Raw genomic sequence first — 19,344 nt, 5'->3', positions numbered from 1 at the left:
TCCCATCCTGATATCCTCGTCTGCCATGACATGGGCGATCCCTGAGATGCCTCGTGTTGATGGAAACGAGCTCGCCGGATGGTTCTGATGCCCTGGTAACACGTCACGGTACTCTGAGTCCGCCTGACTGGCACAATGGCATCGCCATCAACTTTCAGCCTCGTCTCCATCAACCGCGTGCCCGCGATGCGACGAGGTCGAGATTTCCATCAATTCCCGGGTTTTCCTAGTGACTTCATGTTGATATCGGTCGCCCAACCTCACTGGCCACGCTCTTTCTCCGCTTCTGTCCTCAGACGGTCAAACATTTGGCTAACGTCGTTCCATCCATAGCAGGCAGCCTCGACTTAGACCATCACCATGTCTAGCCCCCTCGAACCCGGTCCCACCAACGGGTACGGGTCGCCGGAGGGCGGTTCTCCCTCCCCAATAGTCGCTGCCGGCCACCAGAGCGACAGTGACCTCTCAGATATGCACGATAATGCCGCACGCCTCGCCTCATCGTCACCGTCGCCGGATCCCAACGACTTGTCTGGTTACATGAATGGCGCACCCGACTTCGCCGAAAGCGAGAGCTCCGGCGATGAGAACAACGCATCTGACGATGCCGACTTCGATATGGACGAGGACGCGGCTTCTGTTGCCCAAAGCGACGGGGCTGGCGACGTCCACTCGGACTCCAATGATTCTCAACGGCCCACGAAGCGGAAAGCTCCTGCCCGAGAGGATGACTACATCAAGGCAAATCCAGAACTGTACGGGTTGAGAAGAAGTGTATGATTGACGCTTGCTCTAATTGGCCACGCCGTAAGCTGACTTTCCTCCGCAGTCCCGTCCGACGCAGCAGCGCAGAATGGTACGTAGGATCCGATGCTTGCCATGTCCCATCGCTGACAGTTTGGGAATGAAGGTCGATTCATCTGATGAATCCGAATCTGATGTGGTGCCTACTAACCGAAGAGTGGTGAAAAGAAGACGCGTTGAGACGTCGAGACAATGTGAGCATTTACTCCGTCGGGTTCCAAAGCCATCGATATCATCAATTCTGACTTCGCATAGCTTCAAAACGAGGTACACCTGCACGACAACCCTCCACGAATTCGGACTCCGACTCTGATAACTACGGTGGTGCGCGCGCGAAAAGTTTGCAAAAGAAGGCACGCCGTCAGCGTGAGGCCCAGCCAAGCGCGCTTCTCGCGGAAAAGCGTTGGTCGAGCAGACGGGCCGCGCAAGTGCAACAAGGCGCCTACGAAGAAAGCGACGTCGATGACGAGGACGAGGACATGCTTACGCCCAATTACTATGCGGCAGATGTTGTAGACGACTCCCCATACATTGACAAGGTCCTGCGACACAAGCTGAAAGACGGCCTTGAACTCAGTTGGAGCTCAACCAGAACCGACTTCGAATACTTCGTCAAGTGGCAAGGCAAGTCTCACTTGCACGACACCTGGGAAACAGCAGAGACCCTACGCAGCATGCGAGGCTATCGTAGAGTCGAGAACTACTTCAGAACCATTGTGGAGCACGAGCTCCTGATTCGATATGGTGAAGACATCCCGCCCGAAACCAAGGAGCAGTTCTTCCTCGATCGTGAGCGTGCGGAAGAAGCACTGGAAGATTTCACAAAGGTGGACAGAGTTGTCGCTGTTCGCGACGGTGATGAAGAGACAGAATACCTTGTCAAGTGGAAAGGCTGCTACTACGACGAGTGCACATGGGAAGTTGCATCTGCCATCAGTGCGGACTTCCAGGCCAAGATTGATCAATTCTTGGACCGATCTTCTCGTTCGTGGGTCTCTGATCGCAAGGAGTCAAATCCGGATACTCGAACAAGGATGACCAAGCTTGAATCGCAACCCGACTTCATCAAAAATGGTGAACTGCGCTCATTCCAACTCAGAGGCCTGAACTTTTTGTGTCTCAACTGGACTCGCGCAAACAACGTCATTCTTGCCGATGAAATGGGTCTTGGAAAAACCGTTCAGAGCGTGTCATTCCTCAGCTGGCTTCGCAACGAACGCGAGCAAGAGGGGCCTTTCCTCATTGTTGCCCCTTTGAGTGTCATCCCGGCATGGGGCGATACCTTCGACAACTGGTCCCCCGACATGAACTACGTTGTGTATCTCGGCAACGAAGCCTCCCGCAGTACAATTCGTGACAACGAGCTAATGATCAATGGCAACCCCAAGAAGCCAAAGTTCAACGCCCTCATCACTTCATATGAGATGATTCTCCAAGATTGGCAATTTCTTCAGCAGATCAAGTGGCAAGCTCTTCTTGTGGACGAGGCTCATCGTTTGAAGAACAAGGAGTCTCAACTGTACGCGAGACTAGTGAGCTTCGGCGTGCCTTGCAAGATCTTGATTACGGGCACCCCTATTCAGAACAATCTAGCCGAACTGTCCGCATTGATGGACTTTCTCAACCCTGGCAAGGTTGTAATCGACGAAGAGTTGGAAGACCTTGCAGGTAACGATACGCAAGAAAAGCTCCAGGACCTCCACAAGTCTATCGCCCCTTACATTTTGCGACGCACAAAAGAGACAGTCGAATCCGATCTTCCGCCAAAGACAGAGAAGATCATTCGTGTCGAGCTCTCAGATGTGCAGCTGGATTATTACAAGAACATTCTTACAAGGAATTACGCCGCGTTGTCCAGCGCAACCGGCCAGAAGAACTCCTTGTTGAACATCATGATGGAGCTGAAGAAAGTCAGCAACCATCCATACATGTTTGCGGGAGCCGAGGAGAGAGTTCTCGCCGGCAGCACCCGTCGAGAAGACCAGATCAAGGGCCTCATCGCCAGCAGTGGAAAAATGATGCTTCTCGACCAGCTCTTGACAAAGCTGAAAAAGGATGGACACAGAGTACTCGTCTTCAGTCAAATGGTTAAGATGCTAGACATTCTCAGCGATTACATGGCACTTCGAGGCTACAAATTTCAGCGTCTCGACGGCACCATCGCCGCTGGCCCTCGACGCATGGCTATCAACCACTTCAATGCGGAAGACAGCGACGACTTTTGCTTCCTCCTCTCCACTAGAGCAGGTGGTTTGGGTATCAACTTGATGACGGCCGACACTGTAGTCATTTTCGACTCTGACTGGAATCCCCAGGCTGATTTGCAGGCTATGGGACGCGCGCACCGTATCGGTCAGAAGAAGCCCGTCAGTATCTACCGCTTGGTGTCAAAGGAGACCGTTGAAGAAGAAGTGCTCGAACGTGCTCGCAATAAGCTCTTGCTCGAGTACCTGACTATTCAAGCTGGTGTTACTGACGATGGCAAGGCTTTCCGTGATGAAATGAACAAGAAGGGTCTGAAGATCGACGGGCCCAACTCCGCTGAAGACATCCAGCTTATTCTCAAGATGCGCTCGCAGAAGATGTTTGAGCAAAGCGGCAATCAAGAGCGTCTTGAACAGCTTGACATTGATTCCATATTGGAGAATGCCGAAATCACGAAGACGAAGGTGGATGACAAGATGAATCTCAGCAGCGGTGGTATTGACTGGGACAATTTTATGCAATACACCGATGTGAAGGTGGACGACTTAGCCCTTGACTGGGACCAGATTATCCCCGCAGAGGAGCTTGCCGTCATCAAGGCTGATGAAGAGCAGCGGAAGAACGAGGAGTATGTGGCGAAGGTTGCTGCCGAGAGCGCTCCCCGGAGAGCGACAATGAAGAATCGAAATGAGACGGACAGGTCCGACCGTCTTGCAAAGAAACGACAAAGGGAGGAACAACAACGCCGAGAAGCCGAGGAGCAACGCGCCCTGCTGTCTGACCCCAAGCGCCCACTCAACGAGAAGGAGACGCGAAACCTTCTCAAAGCTTTCTTCAGATACGGATCTATGGATGACCGCGGCGAGGAGATCGTACAGGAAGCACGCCTCGGAGAGCGCGACCGCGATTTCCTCAAGTCTATACTGGACGATTTTGTCAAGAGATGCGAAGATGCGCTCAATGATAATAACACGCGTCTAATGGACGACGAGCGAAAACTTGGCAAGTCTCTGACGAAGAAGGACAAAAAGGCTGTTCTGGTTGATTTTGGCGAAGTCAGGAAGATGAACGCAGAGACTGCAGTCGAACGTCCTCAACAACTTCGCCTGCTGAGGCAAACCATTCGGAAGAGCGATGACTTTAAGACCTTCCGTCTCGCCGATGCGACCAAGGCTGCCCACTATTCATGTGAATGGGGCGCTCGAGAAGATGGTATGCTTCTGGTTGGCATCGACAAGTACGGGTTTGGGGCTTGGACTCAAATCCGGGATGATGCCACGCTAGACATGTCGGACAAATTCTTCCTGGAGGAGCACCGCATCGAAAAGAAGGAAGAACGAAACAAGGCGACTGAAAAGGGTGTTAATTCACCAGGCGCCGTCCACCTCGTTCGTCGTTCAGAATACCTGCTCTCTGTGCTTGCGGCCAAACATTCTAGTGACCCATTGGCTCACAGAACTGTCGAAAATCACCATCGCAATAACAAGCGATTGGCGAATGGACACCGTCGCAGCGATGTAGGCAGTGGCGCAGCGTCTCCTGCTCCGCCGGCCCTCAAAAAGAGCGGCTCGCATCGGGACAGAGAACGTAGCCACGCTGATCATCATCGCAGCCGCAGCAACGCTGATGAGAAAGGCACGCCGCGACCTGACTCCAAAAGGAAGCATTCAGGCCATGACGAAGGTCGCATCCCGAAGCATAGGAGAACGGACGAAGCCCGACGGACCAAAAGTAATGGTGATGAGCAACAGTCTCCTCGAGCTGACAGACCAAGGCATCGCGATGAGGGGGAGCGAAGTAGCAAACATCGCCGCGCAGATGATCATCGGCATGGCGATGATCGACGCAGGTCGAGCAACACACCGCGAGCAAATCAACCAGACAACGAGCGTCGCAATCAAGCCCTTCACCGACTTGATCAACTCCGTAAGATGGGCGATAACAAGGAAGAACGTGAGAAGGACGCGGATGCCATGTTGTGGTACTTGCTCAAACCGGTTCGGGCAAACTTTGAGGCAATTCTTGTCACGACGAAGGAGAGGATCAAGTCCAGCAAGGAACGCGCCAAGATATTTGGAGAAGAGTTGGTTGTCATTGGCAACTTCCTGGATCGCGAATTCGTTCAGGAGCGAGACAATGCGCTGAAGAATCGCTTCTGGTAAGTTTTCTCCGCCGGCTATTTCACATCTCATACAGATCTAACATTTGCTCAGGGAGTTTTTGGCGAACCTGTGGCCAGTTGACAGCACGAGCAACGAAGTAACGGGCGATCGGCTGAGCGCCATGTATAGAGTCCTGCGGGACAGAGAAGTGAAGAAGCACAACGGAGACAAACCGGCCGCGGCGGCGGCAAATGGCACTGCAGCGGCTTCTTAGGACTCGCATTCATAAAAGTACGGACTGGAGGACGGGTTTTCATTTGCGCATATCCATCCAGTCACGATTTGTGTTTAATATCAGCATCGGCATGGCGTTCTCGGTACTAGGTGGGCAGGGCATTTTCATCGTGGGTGAGGGAATGATCAGATAAACTACATACCCGGACTTGCATGGTACAGGACGGACTCGTTTTTGGAGTTTTGCGAAAACAACATCATGTCTCACCTCATGCTTTTTTTGAGATTTTTTAGTGAGGCGAGGACAGACAAGCCGGGCCCTGTTCTGGTCGCTGCCTTCCATGGAGGCAGGCGTGCGAGCGAGCAAGCCTTGCTGGCTGGCTGGCTGTAGGCTGGTCACATGACGTTGGCCTCGTTTAGGTGCGAGCATGCGTAGCCTTGTTGGTCGCGGCGGCGGCGTGGCAGACTGGAGATGGGGCTTTGTACCCATGCTGGTAGTCATACCTACGGACGCTCGGTCGCATCAGCAGGAGATACGGATCTGAGTCCGATATATCTAGCGTATAGGGATGGACGGATGGAACTCCCATGCCCTGATTAGAATATTCTACCAAAGTAGTAGACAGGTATTACTGCAATGAGCAAGAAAGCCTTTATGAATGCAGTTCATCTTGGTGGTCCAGAACGTGTTGGCCCTAATTAGCGGACCGGAGTGTAGGCCCGAGTGTGTGTGTGTGTGTGTGTGTGTTTGTGTTTACGTTCTATTTTACCTCCCTACATTGCTGTAGCACACCTGGTTGTACCTTATACAGAATGAACAACAAGAAAACTGTGGTAGGACAACGGCCTGCATTGATATCTTCCTTCAACACATTTGTAAAGCGTGATGCCCGGAGTCTCAGTGGTCTTGCGCCATAGAACTTGTCTCCCCTTGGTCCTCGGGCCTACTAATTGCCTACCTCTGATACAGAACGGTAGGGCACGATCTCGGGTGCTTGGTTAGCGGGCACGGCGGTCATCACACTATCAGGCAGCACGAAACAACGTCGCTGGAAACTGGAGGTGGTCACAGAAGCCTATAGTAGAAAGGTAATACCAGAATAAAGGTATTCCGTGCGAAAAGTGGTATATTAACGATCATGTTCGTCCCATGGCGGACTCGGCGGGCCGCCTCTATCCCACTACCTTGTTCATCTCGCAGTGTGTCCAGTGCAGACTTTTTCTCAGCGTCTGCCTGCCCAAATGAAGCCCTCGCTTGTGGAGCCCACACATGGCAGCCTGCGTCAAAGAGCCTTTGAGCTCTGTGGCCGCTGCTTTATACAAGTGGGCAGGTACTCTGTATGTACAAGATAAAGCGATGCGAGACGTATTCCATACCAACTCCGTTTCGTGAATAAGACAAATCTCCGTGGACTGTCACCTGTCTAGCCCGAACTCTTCGGTGCCAACAGGTTGACGTCTTCTATGAATATAAAAAAGCAAAATGCAATCGATGTCAAGTGATCATGTAATCGATAACGCTTCCACGATTATCCTTAGTCCATCAAGGCTTCCATGCCTCGAGGAATCGACTCAGGGGATATCGTGTCGGCCGACTTGCGTCGGATATGCATAGGCGTCATTGGGCGTACATCGCTGCTGTCTCCAGTGTTTGGTGAAGACTTTGGCCGTTCAGCGAGTGAAGGCCTCGACATCTTCTCGAACGGTCGCGCGGGTGATGAAACATTCTCCTGCTGTGCCTCCTCGTCGGTGTTCTCGGCACGCTTGTAGACGAAACTTTGTATAGGCTTTTGAGCCGGTCGCAATGGTGGAAGCTGAGACTGAAGCTTGTCTTCAACATATTTGAGGTAGTGCTGGCTGTCCAGTTTGCCAGCCAAGGTCTCTTGAGGCATATCGGCGAGTTCGCGGTTCTTCTGCGTCTTGAAGGTCTGTGCAACGCTGTTCTTGGGGGGCATCGTTGCCTTCTTGTTGTCCTTCCGGGGCTTCTTCGCGGACGGCTTCTTGACCTTCTTGGCTGTTGCGTCGCTTCCGGGAGTAGCAGCTTGCTGGCCACCAAACGAAAGCTTGCTTTGCTTCGCCTTGGTACTCTTCTTCGCAGCCTCGACAGCCTTGATCTTCGGGCTGGCTGTGGGTGTTGGGATGCTCTGGACAGGGTCGACGAGCTTCCGCTTCTTTGAATCCGACGTAGTGGTCGAAGTAGACTTGGTCGGTGAATCGGGCGTCGGCGAAATGAGCTGCACCTCGAGGTTATCCCTGCTAAGTCTGTCCTGGCGCCTCTGCTCCTCTCCCTCACTGAGATAGGCCGACTGGTCGCCATGGGGTACGTCGAAACGGGGTAGAGCAGCCCAGTGAGCCACGTCATCGCACTTGCCGCGAACGACAAGGTCCCAGCAGTCTTTGAAGTCGTTGTGTTGTGGCTCCGAGTCCGTGTTGATCCATGCAGTAAATCCGTCTCGGCGACTACGCGTGACCTGACACAGCTCCTTCACGAGCCTCCGCACGCCTGGAATTTTGAGGCTGGTGCCAACAACAATGACCGCGTCGGGACGCGACTTCAGGTCCACACTCGACACTTTACCAATGGCCTCTTCGTCCGGATTGAATTCATTGTAAAGAACCATCCTGGGACGCAGGCGACCAATACCGTGACTTCGTCTTTGGCCATACTGCGTGCGAACCATGTCAAGGTCCTCGCAAGTTTTGCATAGTGGAGCCTCGTGGCCCACGAAAAGCTCTGTTTCCAGAGCCTTGATGTCACTGCACTTTGAGCAGACCATGTGGTCAACGCTCCCGTGCAGCTGAATGGTTTTGGGCCAAGGACCCTTGACGTTCAGGGGAACGTTCGTCTTCAACGGTTCCATGTTGGTGTCGATACAGTCGACGTTCTGGCTGTAGAGGCGTAGGAGACGGTTTTCGGCGGCGAGCGATGCTAACAGGTGATGGAAGTGAGTGGGCTTGGCGGCCTTGACCATTGTAGCCAGGTCGCAAATCATTTTGTGGAATTTTTCGGTAGAGGAGTCATGTTTGTAGACTGAGGCGTCGAACAGGTGCTTGCCTGAGCCTTTCACCTTGTGCTCATTTGGCAGTGTCGCAAAGAGACCAGTCTTGGATCGAAAGTCGGGGATGCCGGCCGAAACAGAGATTCCCGCGCCTGCGATGACGACGATCTTTTTGCGTTTCTTGAGAGCGGACACTAGGCGCGCCAAGTTTCCGTCGTCTTCTTTGCAGTCTTCCAGGTTGAGGTACTCTGTAGTGCGCTCTTTAGGAGGCGTGACTTTACGCCGCTTTCGGGGAGGCTGGCCATCAGTAGCATCGCTGGCATTGACATTGATGGAATCGGCAGCGCTATCGAGCTTGATGACGGGTACGGTGTCATCTGCGGCCTCGAGCTTGATTGGTGACTGGGCGCCTGAAGGCATTGAAGAGGTGGGCGAGGGGTATCGTTTTGACGCGTCGAGGGCGACTTCTGGCGATGAGGGTATTGAGGGTGATTTTGACAGTACGGAAAGAGGTGACGAAAGGGTCGAATCTGAGGGAGACGAGGGCTGTTGATGCGCGTCAACGTCCATGGCCGAGGAGGAAGGGGTTGCGTCCATTTTGATGTCGTCGTCGTTGGTGTCGTCGGTGGTGGTCGGGGACGGAGGGGAGAAAGAAGAAAAGATCCGGGACAAGATTTGCGGGAACATGGGCAGCGTTTTCTATACCATATCCATTGTTCAACGATTTCCAGGAGTGTGGGCTTCTTTCTCCGGGGGTGGGTTGAAAGGGTTTTCGTTGTTGTCGGGAAAGTAAGAAGAAGTGTCGTTGAAGAAAGACAAAGTGTGGAGAGCGGACGGGCGAGGGTACCTTAACAAGTACATAGCCGTAGCGGCTGCAAGCAAACGTACATGGATGATGGGGCACGGAGGGAGAAGGGGGCACGGGGGGACGGATGGGAGGAGAGAGAGGGGAGCGGACGTGACTTGGAACACGGTCAAGCGAGAGGCGGGACCTAGAGCTGGGCTTAAAGTGCCGTCAACACAGGTCAGGAAAAGACCGAACAGCGGTGGCAGCAGATCAAATCCAGTCAGGGCCCGGCGCGGCAGAAGGGTACGGACGGGTGGGTTGGCACTTTATTACGGTATGACCTAAGGCAAGGCAAGGTAATTTAAGGTGAGAGAGAGAGACGAGACAGGGGAAGAAAGACGGGAGGGAAAGGGCACGAAGAAAAGAGGGAGACGGATGGGCACACGGGGAACACACCGTACGGGAGGCAGAAAGGGTAAGGAACGGTGCGGTGGCTAGTGCTTTGCTGTTGTTGAAGTCTGCGTTCGGTGCGCACGCGCTTCTTTCTGTTTTGGTTCCGGTCTCCAAAGAGTCGCTTAATTTCCCATTGGGTCCGGTCGAAAAGTCGACGGGAGTTGGGTGAGCATTGCGCTCCCATCTGCTCCTGCTCGCTCCTGATCCCGAAGAGTTGTTGCTCCTAACACTTTACTCCACATGATGTACTTTTCCGCATTCATGTGCCCTCGAGGTACATGGACATGACCCATGCACTCCGGCCTCCCTCCGGCCTCCTCCACCCCCTCTCGTTGTTGTCGTTCGTTCCCCTCTTCTTCGGCTCACTTTATCATGTGGGTGGTCAAAATCTGACAAGAAGCACGATTGATACAATTTTAATTTTTTTTCATTTGTACTCCTTTTGATCGCATGTTCGTCATGCCTGCTTAATCCATCGCACCCAAGGGCGCTTGTGGAATTTTGCCTGGACACTGGCATCACTATCCGCAGTATAATCCGGCAAAGTTGAGGGAACGGTAATAGATGGAGACAGTTCCAAAGGAAGGGCTTTGCTCCCCTGCCAGTCTGCTCGCCCGTTTCTTTCTCTTGTCTTTGGGGCATGACGAGGATGACGCCGGCCAACCCCGCTGTTTGTTCTTCCTTTTTGAGAAAAATGACTCGGCTGTTGTATTTTACTTTGTTGCCTTATCCCACAGAAAGGGCTTCTTTTGGAGATGCATCTTCGGGCAAGGCAATGTCCACCTAGCCACTACTAAATTCAGTCTGAAGGGTCACAAAGCCTCGTTCAAGTCAAATACCAGCACGCTGCGTGCTCTCATTATTTCATCGTTCATCACCAAAATTCGATTGTATCAAGCTTACGGCGGTTGTCCGTGGTATACGGGCACGAGTTGCCTGTCGGTGCAGCGGTGAGTTGCAGTAACCTAAGTAGGTAAGGTACCTTGCTCGTCGTGCCTGCCTCACCTACACAGATGCACCCCAAGATACCTCATTCGACTCATGGGCTACGCGTGGCCGGAATGTATCCGCGCCCGACAGTGATGGAAATACTCCGCAGCAGCGTCTTTTGCTACAGCGAGAATCTTCACCTCCTCGAATAATGGGTAAGTGGTCGGTAATAACTCTCATTTCGCCTCGCGAAGAGAGTTGGCGAAACCGACGTCATTTTGCAGATGTCCGAGACCCAGGCAAACGAACACAAATCCAATCTTGACGACAGGCTCGGAGAGTTTAAATGGAAGCAAACATCCATCGCCGATTGGCGCCTTAAATGAAAATTACTTACTTCGTATGTGCCTGACGTACGAAGTACTCGAATGGACAATGCTGTTGTGTTTTCATCCTGTCGCGGCCACCGACGTGCAAGGCGGTCGGCTGAAACGCGGCCGAGTCGCGGGGGCCAAAAAAGCGACAAGAGCACGACACCAGTGCATCTGCACCCACAGGGCGGGCGAGCCGGACGGGGTGGACGCCCGTTGCCCGGGAACACTGACCTCGTCTCTGCCCTGTACGCCTGTCCACGTCTGTCCGTCCTTTGGCAGCCACCCCTGTCACGATCGAAGAGGGGCCCGGCCCTTCTCACCCTGCAGGGATCATTGGATGGACGTCACGGGTTCCAACTTCCCCACAGCGTTTGATAATGGGGTGCGACCTGCAGTTCAAAGATGCTGGAGTTGGGGTCGTAGCACCAGCCACATCCATTAGCCACAAGCACCGTTTCCTACTCCCAAGGTTCCTGCCTTATTGATGGATATCTGAATAGGCCTAACTTGGACTAGCTTCATGTGAAGTTTCCCCACTCCTCCTTACCTCTTCTCGCGTGTGCGTGCGTGAGGTGAACTTGAGGCTGAGGCAAGGTGTGGCCTGGCGGACTTTGTCTCTGCACTCCATTGGCCCCAGTCCGCCTCTCAAGAGCCGCGATCCACCTAACGATAACTATCGACTTACGGAGGACGGATACATGCATTTTGCTCCAATCTCCATTCAGCCACATCTGGGAGTACCATTTGTCAAGCCCCAAAGTCATCAATGCAGTACAACAGCAATTCGTAGATTTGTTAATCTCATTGAGGGGGTCACGTATCCTACTGTGTGTAACGGCAACTTTTGCTTCTTCTGGCTCTTAAAATGAGCTTCTGCCGGCCTCCTGATCTCTCACCTTAAGACACCACTCCAGCCGCGTCCTGTCTCCGTGGCTGACACCCTGAGTGTTGTTTGCGCGCCAGCCCAATATTTCGGCACCAACACGCACGCACACATGACCGAAGAAAAGATGCCGCTCATGCTCGAAAACGGCATGAATGGGGCCATGCAGGTCGACCAGCTCGACGTCGACGACCTCTTTGGCGACGGCGTTGGCGGCCTGTCTCTTCATACGGCCCGCCCTCCAACGAAACAACTGCGCCAAAGGATCGATGAGCTGCGCACCCGCGGCTGTTGCCAGTGAGAACCATCCCACAACCATGCACAATGTATCCCAGATCTCACAATTCTTGTAGGGGAGTCGCATGGTCCAGATCCGGCGCAATAGCCTCAGTTTCACCAGACGGAAAGACACTGGAAGCCAGGTTCCTGCGTTCGCATCCTGACAATGGCGACTGGGGTCTCAGTGAGCCTACAAAAGTTGATCTCATCAGCATCAATCCTTCAAGCCCCATAATACACCTCGCCTGGGCCTCAACAGCAAGCCCTGAACTAGCCGTCATCGACGCGACTGGCCGAGTTGCCATTCTGACCTATTCCATCACTCTGAACCGGCCCTTCGCAACACGGAAATGGGATCATGACCCTTCCGACGACCTCCATGCCATTGTCGGAAGCTACTGGCTACCACTTGCTCCTCAAAGCAAACAGGTGAGCATCAAGCCCTCCCGAGACCCTTCTACCTAGCTGATCGGTCAGTACTGGGTGAGCCACGGACCGGCTGTGAAAGATGGCAACCAATATAGGTACGAAAGCTCCTTCGTACGTGCCGGGGGCCCGTGGCACCCGAATCCATCCAAGAGTGCTCTGTTGTGTGTGACGACAAACGGGCATCTGAAGATGTTTTGGGCTCAGAACAACAATAAGATCGAAGAAACCTCACTTGAGCTCGAGAGTGTCAACTCATCCGACGACTTGATCACACATGCAGCACTTCACAGTGACAAGGGCAAGTAGTGAAACCCGCACATATGTTCACATGTGACTGACAGAGAGTAGGCTACCTGTGGATTGCCCTGGCCACCACCAACAAGCAAATACGAGTAGTGAAAGTTGGCATTCATTGGGGACTGCCACAATCTCAATCCGATACCAAGCCACCGCCAGGCAGCCAAGCTCTTAACCCTACCTTGCACGAGAAGCACGTCGCCATCTCTACCTGGCTACCCAGCGGTCCATCCACGACACCGGTAGACTCAGCCGCGACGCAACTGACACACTTGGAGATTTTACCGTCCGTCATGGACCCCAATGGCCAGGGAGCTCCTCTCGTCATCCTCGCAGTTCGTACTTACGTGCCAACACCCAATACCCCATATCAGGAAACGCAAAGTATCATCGACAAGTGGGAGGTTCCTAGCGATCAGCCTCAAAGTCTTCATCCTGCCTTTGAGCAGCTTGGAAGTCGCAGGAATAGTACAGGAACGGCTCCAGCTGTAAGTCACTCGACCTTGAGAAGTCAAGTTCTGGTCTAATATCATCAAAGCCTACTTGTCGACTCAAGAAGTGCGACCCCGTAGTCATCAATAAGGCCGTGATTGGTCTTCATACCATCCAGTACGGCAACGTCGTCTGCTTGGCCTTCAGTGATGGCTCGGTGGAATACCGCGATAGGTATACTCTACAGGAAGTCTACAATGAGATGAATCTCGACAGAGTCATGACATTGGGTCAAGTGGGGTTCACCTTGCAGGATGATTCACCTTGTGAGTCCAAGTAATGCAACTAAACTGCTTGATGGAGCTAACAAGATACTCTAGGCTTACAAATGGCCTTCTCTCCGACCAATTGTTCTGTAGTCAAGGTGCAAGACGACGGCAAGGTCAAGTGGAGTAGACTTCACCATCCTCTGGGAGACATAGGAAACTCTAACCAAGATGGTATTTTGCAAAACAACCCCTATGTGTCCTCTTGCCCTTGACTAATATAGATGTAGCACCGTATGCGGCCACCTTGGCAGCTCTGACTGTGGCGGCGTCGACGGCGACGTTCAATAACATCAACTACGACGACATACTGGCCGTCGCTCGACCCTTTGCGAATAAGAAGCGTGCGTTGTTTCCCGTCGCCGTTCCGAATCCCTCACTAACACTTTCAGGCTTCACGTTTGACTGGATCAATGAGATCGTGCGGATGCTCAAGGTCCCGGTGGACTACTCAGAAGACACCCACCACGACAGTCTTGTACGGAACAGTTCGCTACAAATGTGCCTGAGCATCCTCAACCACCTCGGATACAAGGGCATGTTCCAGCCCCGGACCTTTGGCGGCAAGTTCGCCATGCTGGCCCTCAACGCACGCAACGTCGTCATCCTCATCACGATCGCGAGCAATACTCCCGTCAACATCCGCGAGAAGCTCAGCCCGCTCGACGAGCACGAGGTCGTTGACGCCCTCGCGGGCTGCGCAAAGTGGTCCCTCGACCTACTCGCCTGGCTCACCGACTCGCTCTTCGCCCTCCTCGACGACCCGCAGTTCCTCGCCCTCCTCACCCCGCAGCGCTTCTCCGAGATGAGCGCCTACCTGCAGTCCCGCTCTGACGTCTCCCTCCACCTCCTCCTGTGCTCCTCCACCCGCGGCTTCCTCTCCGCCGTCTGCCGCCGCATCCTCCACCTCGAGATCCTCTCCAACCGCGCCATCGAGTTCTACGAGCGCCGCGCCGCGATGCAGAATGCCACGGACCCGTCCTCCCAGGCAAAGGGCCTCCACGTCGTCCTCTATAAGGCCTACCAGAAGATGCAGCGCGTCACCTCGAGCAGCCTGATTAAAGTGCAGGAGTTCGACCGCCTCCTGACCGTCCTCAACAACGACATTCGCACCGCGTACCAGACCTCCCTCGCCTCCCTCGCGAGCAAGAACCCGCCCGGCGCCGGCGCAGCCGCGCAAAAGGCCGTCGACGCGCAGATCAAGACCGCCCAGATGCACTGCGAGCTCAACATGCTCCTCGCGTCGTCGCCGCCGCCCGCCTTCCTCGGCGTGCTGCTCAAGTTCTTCAACACGGACCTCCGGGCCTACCGCGGCCTGGCCGACCCGTCCAAGCTCTTCTTTGCAGACTACGACCTCCTCGAGGTGGACGACGATCGCCGGACGCTTGCGGCGCGCAAGGCCAAGAGCCGGTTCATTGACGTGTTCAAACGCGTTGAGCTGGTCGGCCCGCCTCCCAGTTCTCGTGCTGGAGGCAGCGGCGGCAGTGGTGCCGCTGGTAGCAGCAACAGCAACAGCGCCAGCGGCGGTAAGGAAGCCGAGGAAGCCAAGACGGCGCAGTGGAGGCGCTGCGTGCGGTGCTCGGCCGTCATGGAGGACGTCTTTGGCTCGCGGCCGGGCTTCACCTTTGTGTTGGCGCAGCAGAGGAAGTGTTCCTGCGGCGGTCACTGGGGGCTTTTGCCTAGGGGGTCTCTCATCGGTTAGTTTGGGATTTGACCTGGAGTGCTAAGAACAAAAAGTACGTGGGCGACTTTTGATTACAGAGAGGGTTTCAGTAGGGTGTATTTTGAGAAGAAGAAAAAGACGTGATTGATAGCAGTCGTCTTCCAAGACGTAAGATATTAGTTCAAGGATGTTGATTTAAGCTACCCTGGTTATCCCCAACTACTATGGCCTTTAACTGCCCGTTGCTTTGCAGCGTGTCTGCGATGGATGCTCCCGCAGCCTGGGGCAGAAAGCTTGTATAATACTGTGAGAGATTGAGATTGTTCCATGTCTTTGTAGGCAGCGAACAAGGTAGAATGAACATCTACAGAGTAAGGTAGACTGTAGCAGGATTGATCACTGCCTTAATTCCACGTCAGACACGGACGACGTACCATCTACCTGATCGTAGACAAGTTTATCGTTGGGCTCTACTTCTCTTCCTTTTCTGCAAAGGCACCCCGTGCTTGCAGGTCGCAAGAGTACATCTCGTACTTCTCAAGAGATAAACAACAACACGATAGCGGTGCAAAGCACACAGCAAGAGCACGAGTCCGCACAAGCGCAGAAAGGAGACAGGCAAGGCGTCACTTACCCACCCTAACCGTCAGGGAGGCGCGATATCATGGGCGAACCAAGGCGCTCACGCAGCTTGATCAAGCCGCTCTATCCGCTCCAGCCGGATTTGAGTTCAGAGGGAGAGGTGGAGATGGAGAGATCCGCTTCAATCGTCAGACACAGGAGAAATGCGTTGGCCTTCAGCATGAAAAGCCAGAAGTACCTTGGAGAAGGAAACGAGGAAGTTGAAGGTCGGCTTCGAGCACAACCCCATGAAACAGTCATCGTCTGTTCAAATTTTCAATTCCCCAACCATCCCTGACTGAGTCGTTCGGCACTGCCCTTGAGGAGATCCGATGGGTTCCCTCTTGGCGATAGATGTGCGGTCAGGGACGTTTCAATGTCTTCCCTGTTTTGCTCAAGTCACTCCAGGCCCGATATCCTAATTCCCGTCAGTTCCCTCGAGGTGCGCACGATGTCCGCGTCGTCCATGGTTGAGAGAACCCTTTGGGCTTTGATGAGTTATCAACTCGTCCGGCTGGGCAAACCGCCGACGGAGCCTCGGACTTTTACTCTCAACAACATTCGGACAAGCAAGCCCTCGTAACTCCATGAAGAAACTCGAATAGCTAGACGGATAGGCGAGATTGCTTCCTCATGCTTCAGCCTTCACCCACGGTGAAGAGTTCCAGATCCGAAGTTGGTTGCGAATAAGATTGACGCCAGGACCGGGGGAGACGTAACCCTGAGAATTGTACAATATCCGTGTTCCGTTAGCTTCGATAAACTGGAAACCGAGCGGCATGTTCCACCCATGAATCCAGGAGATACACTACGCCTGGGGGCGGGACCGATACCAAGGGCGGTGCTCGCGGTAGGGCGGCTCATTGTGGAGATAACTGGCTGGCCCCCTCCGGGACAGGATGTGCTGTTGCCTCAAGATCAGGACATGCATGGTGATTTGTAGTGAGGCCGTGAAGACCGAGGATAGCAGCACAAGTTGTGGAGCGAGCAGCGACCACCGCTGTTGCTACTGGCTAGCAAGTTGCGAGCGCAGGGTACGGCGAAAAGGAGCTTCCTCTTGAGGCAAAATTCGAGTGTTACAGAGCTTAGCTTCCGCATCTGCAACGCGTGTGATTTCATTTCACCTCCTGGCCAGTCAACACTTCGTAATCCAATTACTGTCGATGCCGTTGACCCCCCCCCCCTCCCCCCAAAATTCCCGAGACGGCATGGCAGTGTGTATTTGCTTTGGAGATTGTGGAATGTCTGTGTGCCCTCTAGCTCATTGTCGATGAAGAAACCCGAGCTGTCATTACAGTCTGTGTGTTGTAAACAGTTATCATGCTCATGCTCAGCAGTCGTCTCCGACCAAAGACATTTGTAGTCTGCAGATGGGGGCGCAACGCCCCGTTGGTAATATCATTGCTGACAAGATAATCAAGCACTAGTCTTGTCAAGGTACGGATATACACACCTGCAGGAGACATATGCCAGAGAGGGTGTGAGGGTCTAGGCCAAGCACTTGGTAGGCGGAGCTCATAATGATTTCCTGGTGCGGATCAGGAGCTTTGGTCGAATGACGTGACGAGGTGGCCGGAGGTGATTCTTGGGGGTGGTATTGGAACCCCTTTAATCCGGGGAGATAGATATCCTAGTCATTAACTGTATGACGAGAAGAATTGAACAATTTGATCTGGGCTGGAAGTGGTGGCCAAACCCTGGTGCCCTGGTGGTGGGCTGTGTGAGCTCCCTCTCATGGCGAGAAGATAGACGAGGGCCACCGTGGGGGATAAGGCAGCTCAATTTGAGCACGGTCTCTGAGCTGATGCTTCTCGAACTCCATTGCCATGCCTTAGCAGCCCAACTAACAACGAATCTCCAAGATAAAAAGCACCACTAGTTGGTGGAATTGCCAAGTGCTTGCCGCAAAGAGGATGCAGCGCCGATCGAGATTCCGGTTCTGGAAGGCGAAGAAGGTGTGCGAACAGACTGTAGTCCACGTACATAGTTTCGGTCAACGGAAGTCGACAAACCAACGGCCGGGAGGCTTGGTGCAGCCGATGGTATGTACTCGGTACGCCAGCTTATGTGGAACAGGTTGTAAGGCGACCTGGCAGCCCCTGCAGGCCGAGATGAAGCACCGGCGATATTGAGAGATGGAAGTAGGTACCAAGTTCCGACACAGGGTGGGCGCCTCGGAGGATTTCTGGATCGAGAAAAGTTACACCTGGTGTAGTATCAGAAGGAGGATTCGTCTTCGTGGCTGTTCTGCGTGTGCAACTTTGCAATTGACCAGTGTGCCAAGCAAGGATGATGGGATTGATATGAAGTCAGTTTGCTGTTGGTTCGATATAGCTTCGATAACAAAGAGAGGCCAATTGGCAAGGACAGTCGGTGCTGTGACATTCATTGGAAATGGACGGACGGCTGGACATTTTAGGACTCCAGAATTGGTGACGGGGACATGATGAAGACCGCATCCTGTAGAGGCATCTCATAGGCTGGCGTCGGTGATAGGAGGTGAGGTGTTGAAGTTGCGTGGACAAGGAGGGATGTACGTACTCCGTAGTTGATGATGGGATTGAGATTGACGGCAGGGGTTCATAAAAAGCAAAGACGGTTCGAAATGCAGACCTCGCCCCCACCTGGCATCGCTATGTACTTCATTCGTAGCACAGAAGTTCACAGTAGCAGTGCTTGGCAAGTTGACCCTGGCCGGGGCAGGCTGCCGTTGTTCTGACCAGGGCTTTATCGACCAATCATGGGCGAATAGCTTATCATGACAAAATGTGGTTACTCGGCCTCTTCGGCCGGTGCCCTTGCCTCTGATGAGGAGTCTGATCTGTCGGGCCCTTGCCATCTGCTGCCTTTCTCGGCCTGTCGGTCTCCCATCAGGATGGTAGCGGCGGGACTGCCTGCCATCCTTGTTCGCTTTCCCAATCTGGCGTTAGGTGTTTGATATCACCACCACCAGGCAGGTGGGAAGGAATAGCTCTTGGTTGCGAATTTTGTCGATGTTGAGGCAGGCACCACACTGTTTAACTCCATCGTTTTGTATTACTAGAGGATTACCGCAGTACATATAGACGCTACCTTACCCTCGAATTCCGTACTATTTAACCTTAATCCTTTTTATAAATTACCTATCTTTTCCTCTATTTTACCCTCTTTCTTATTAAAAAATCGCTAGAATTATAGTTTTAATAGCTTATTAATAAGCTAATATTACTATTTAAAAATAAATAACCTACTTTTATATATAGGTATTAAGAGTTTTATTATTATAAAAATAGTAATAAATATATTAGAGTACTTAAAAAAGCTTTTTAATAAACTTTTAATATTATTTAAAATAATTATTTTTAAGTTATAAAAAGAAGCTAAAGTATTATATTAATATAGCCCTATTTATTTTATTAATATTAATAATACCCTTTTTAATATAAAATATATTAATAATACTCTATAGTAACGTTATTATGCTTTGTAAATCGTACTTAATATTAATAAGGATTTTAATATTATTTACTAAGTCTTTTATTAAAGT

At 52.8% G+C, this 19,344-nt stretch overlaps 4 protein-coding genes across 4 annotated transcripts; 3 read left to right on the top strand and 1 right to left on the bottom strand.

Moving 5' to 3' along the window:
• Positions 1 to 360: 360 nt before the first annotated feature.
• Positions 361 to 5,385, top strand: CCOS01_15976 (SNF2 super family protein; the record flags this gene model as incomplete). Its single annotated transcript, XM_060464114.1, has 5 exons — positions 361 to 774; positions 830 to 856; positions 911 to 998; positions 1,060 to 5,167; positions 5,223 to 5,385. 5 exons carry the CDS (start codon positions 361 to 363, stop codon positions 5,383 to 5,385), a joined length of 4,800 nt encoding a protein of 1,599 aa, XP_060305495.1.
• Positions 5,386 to 6,880: 1,495 nt separating this feature from the next.
• Positions 6,881 to 9,031, bottom strand: CCOS01_15975 (Sir2 family protein; the record flags this gene model as incomplete). The annotated part of the gene is made up of 1 exon (XM_060464113.1): positions 6,881 to 9,031. The coding sequence occupies one exon, from the start codon at positions 9,029 to 9,031 to the stop codon at positions 6,881 to 6,883; it is 2,151 nt and encodes a 716-aa protein (XP_060305494.1).
• Positions 9,032 to 9,862: 831 nt separating this feature from the next.
• CCOS01_15974 (uncharacterized protein) lies at positions 9,863 to 10,030 on the top strand (the record flags this gene model as incomplete). The annotated part of the gene is made up of 1 exon (XM_060464112.1): positions 9,863 to 10,030. The coding sequence occupies one exon, from the start codon at positions 9,863 to 9,865 to the stop codon at positions 10,028 to 10,030; it is 168 nt and encodes a 55-aa protein (XP_060305493.1).
• Positions 10,031 to 11,898: 1,868 nt separating this feature from the next.
• CCOS01_15973 (RNA polymerase II Mediator complex subunit Sin4) lies at positions 11,899 to 15,236 on the top strand (the record flags this gene model as incomplete). Its single annotated transcript, XM_060464111.1, has 8 exons — positions 11,899 to 12,068; positions 12,125 to 12,479; positions 12,528 to 12,768; positions 12,828 to 13,264; positions 13,315 to 13,534; positions 13,589 to 13,708; positions 13,765 to 13,878; positions 13,927 to 15,236. 8 exons carry the CDS (start codon positions 11,899 to 11,901, stop codon positions 15,234 to 15,236), a joined length of 2,967 nt encoding a protein of 988 aa, XP_060305492.1.
• Positions 15,237 to 19,344: the final 4,108 nt, after the last annotated feature.

Source organism: Colletotrichum costaricense, assembly GCF_030867565.1.
Source record: "Colletotrichum costaricense strain IMI 309622 chromosome Unknown Scaffold_26.1, whole genome shotgun sequence".
In the NCBI taxonomy this organism is placed as follows: Eukaryota; Fungi; Ascomycota; class Sordariomycetes; order Glomerellales; family Glomerellaceae; genus Colletotrichum; species Colletotrichum costaricense.
This window is presented reverse-complemented; position numbering and strand designations above follow the sequence as displayed.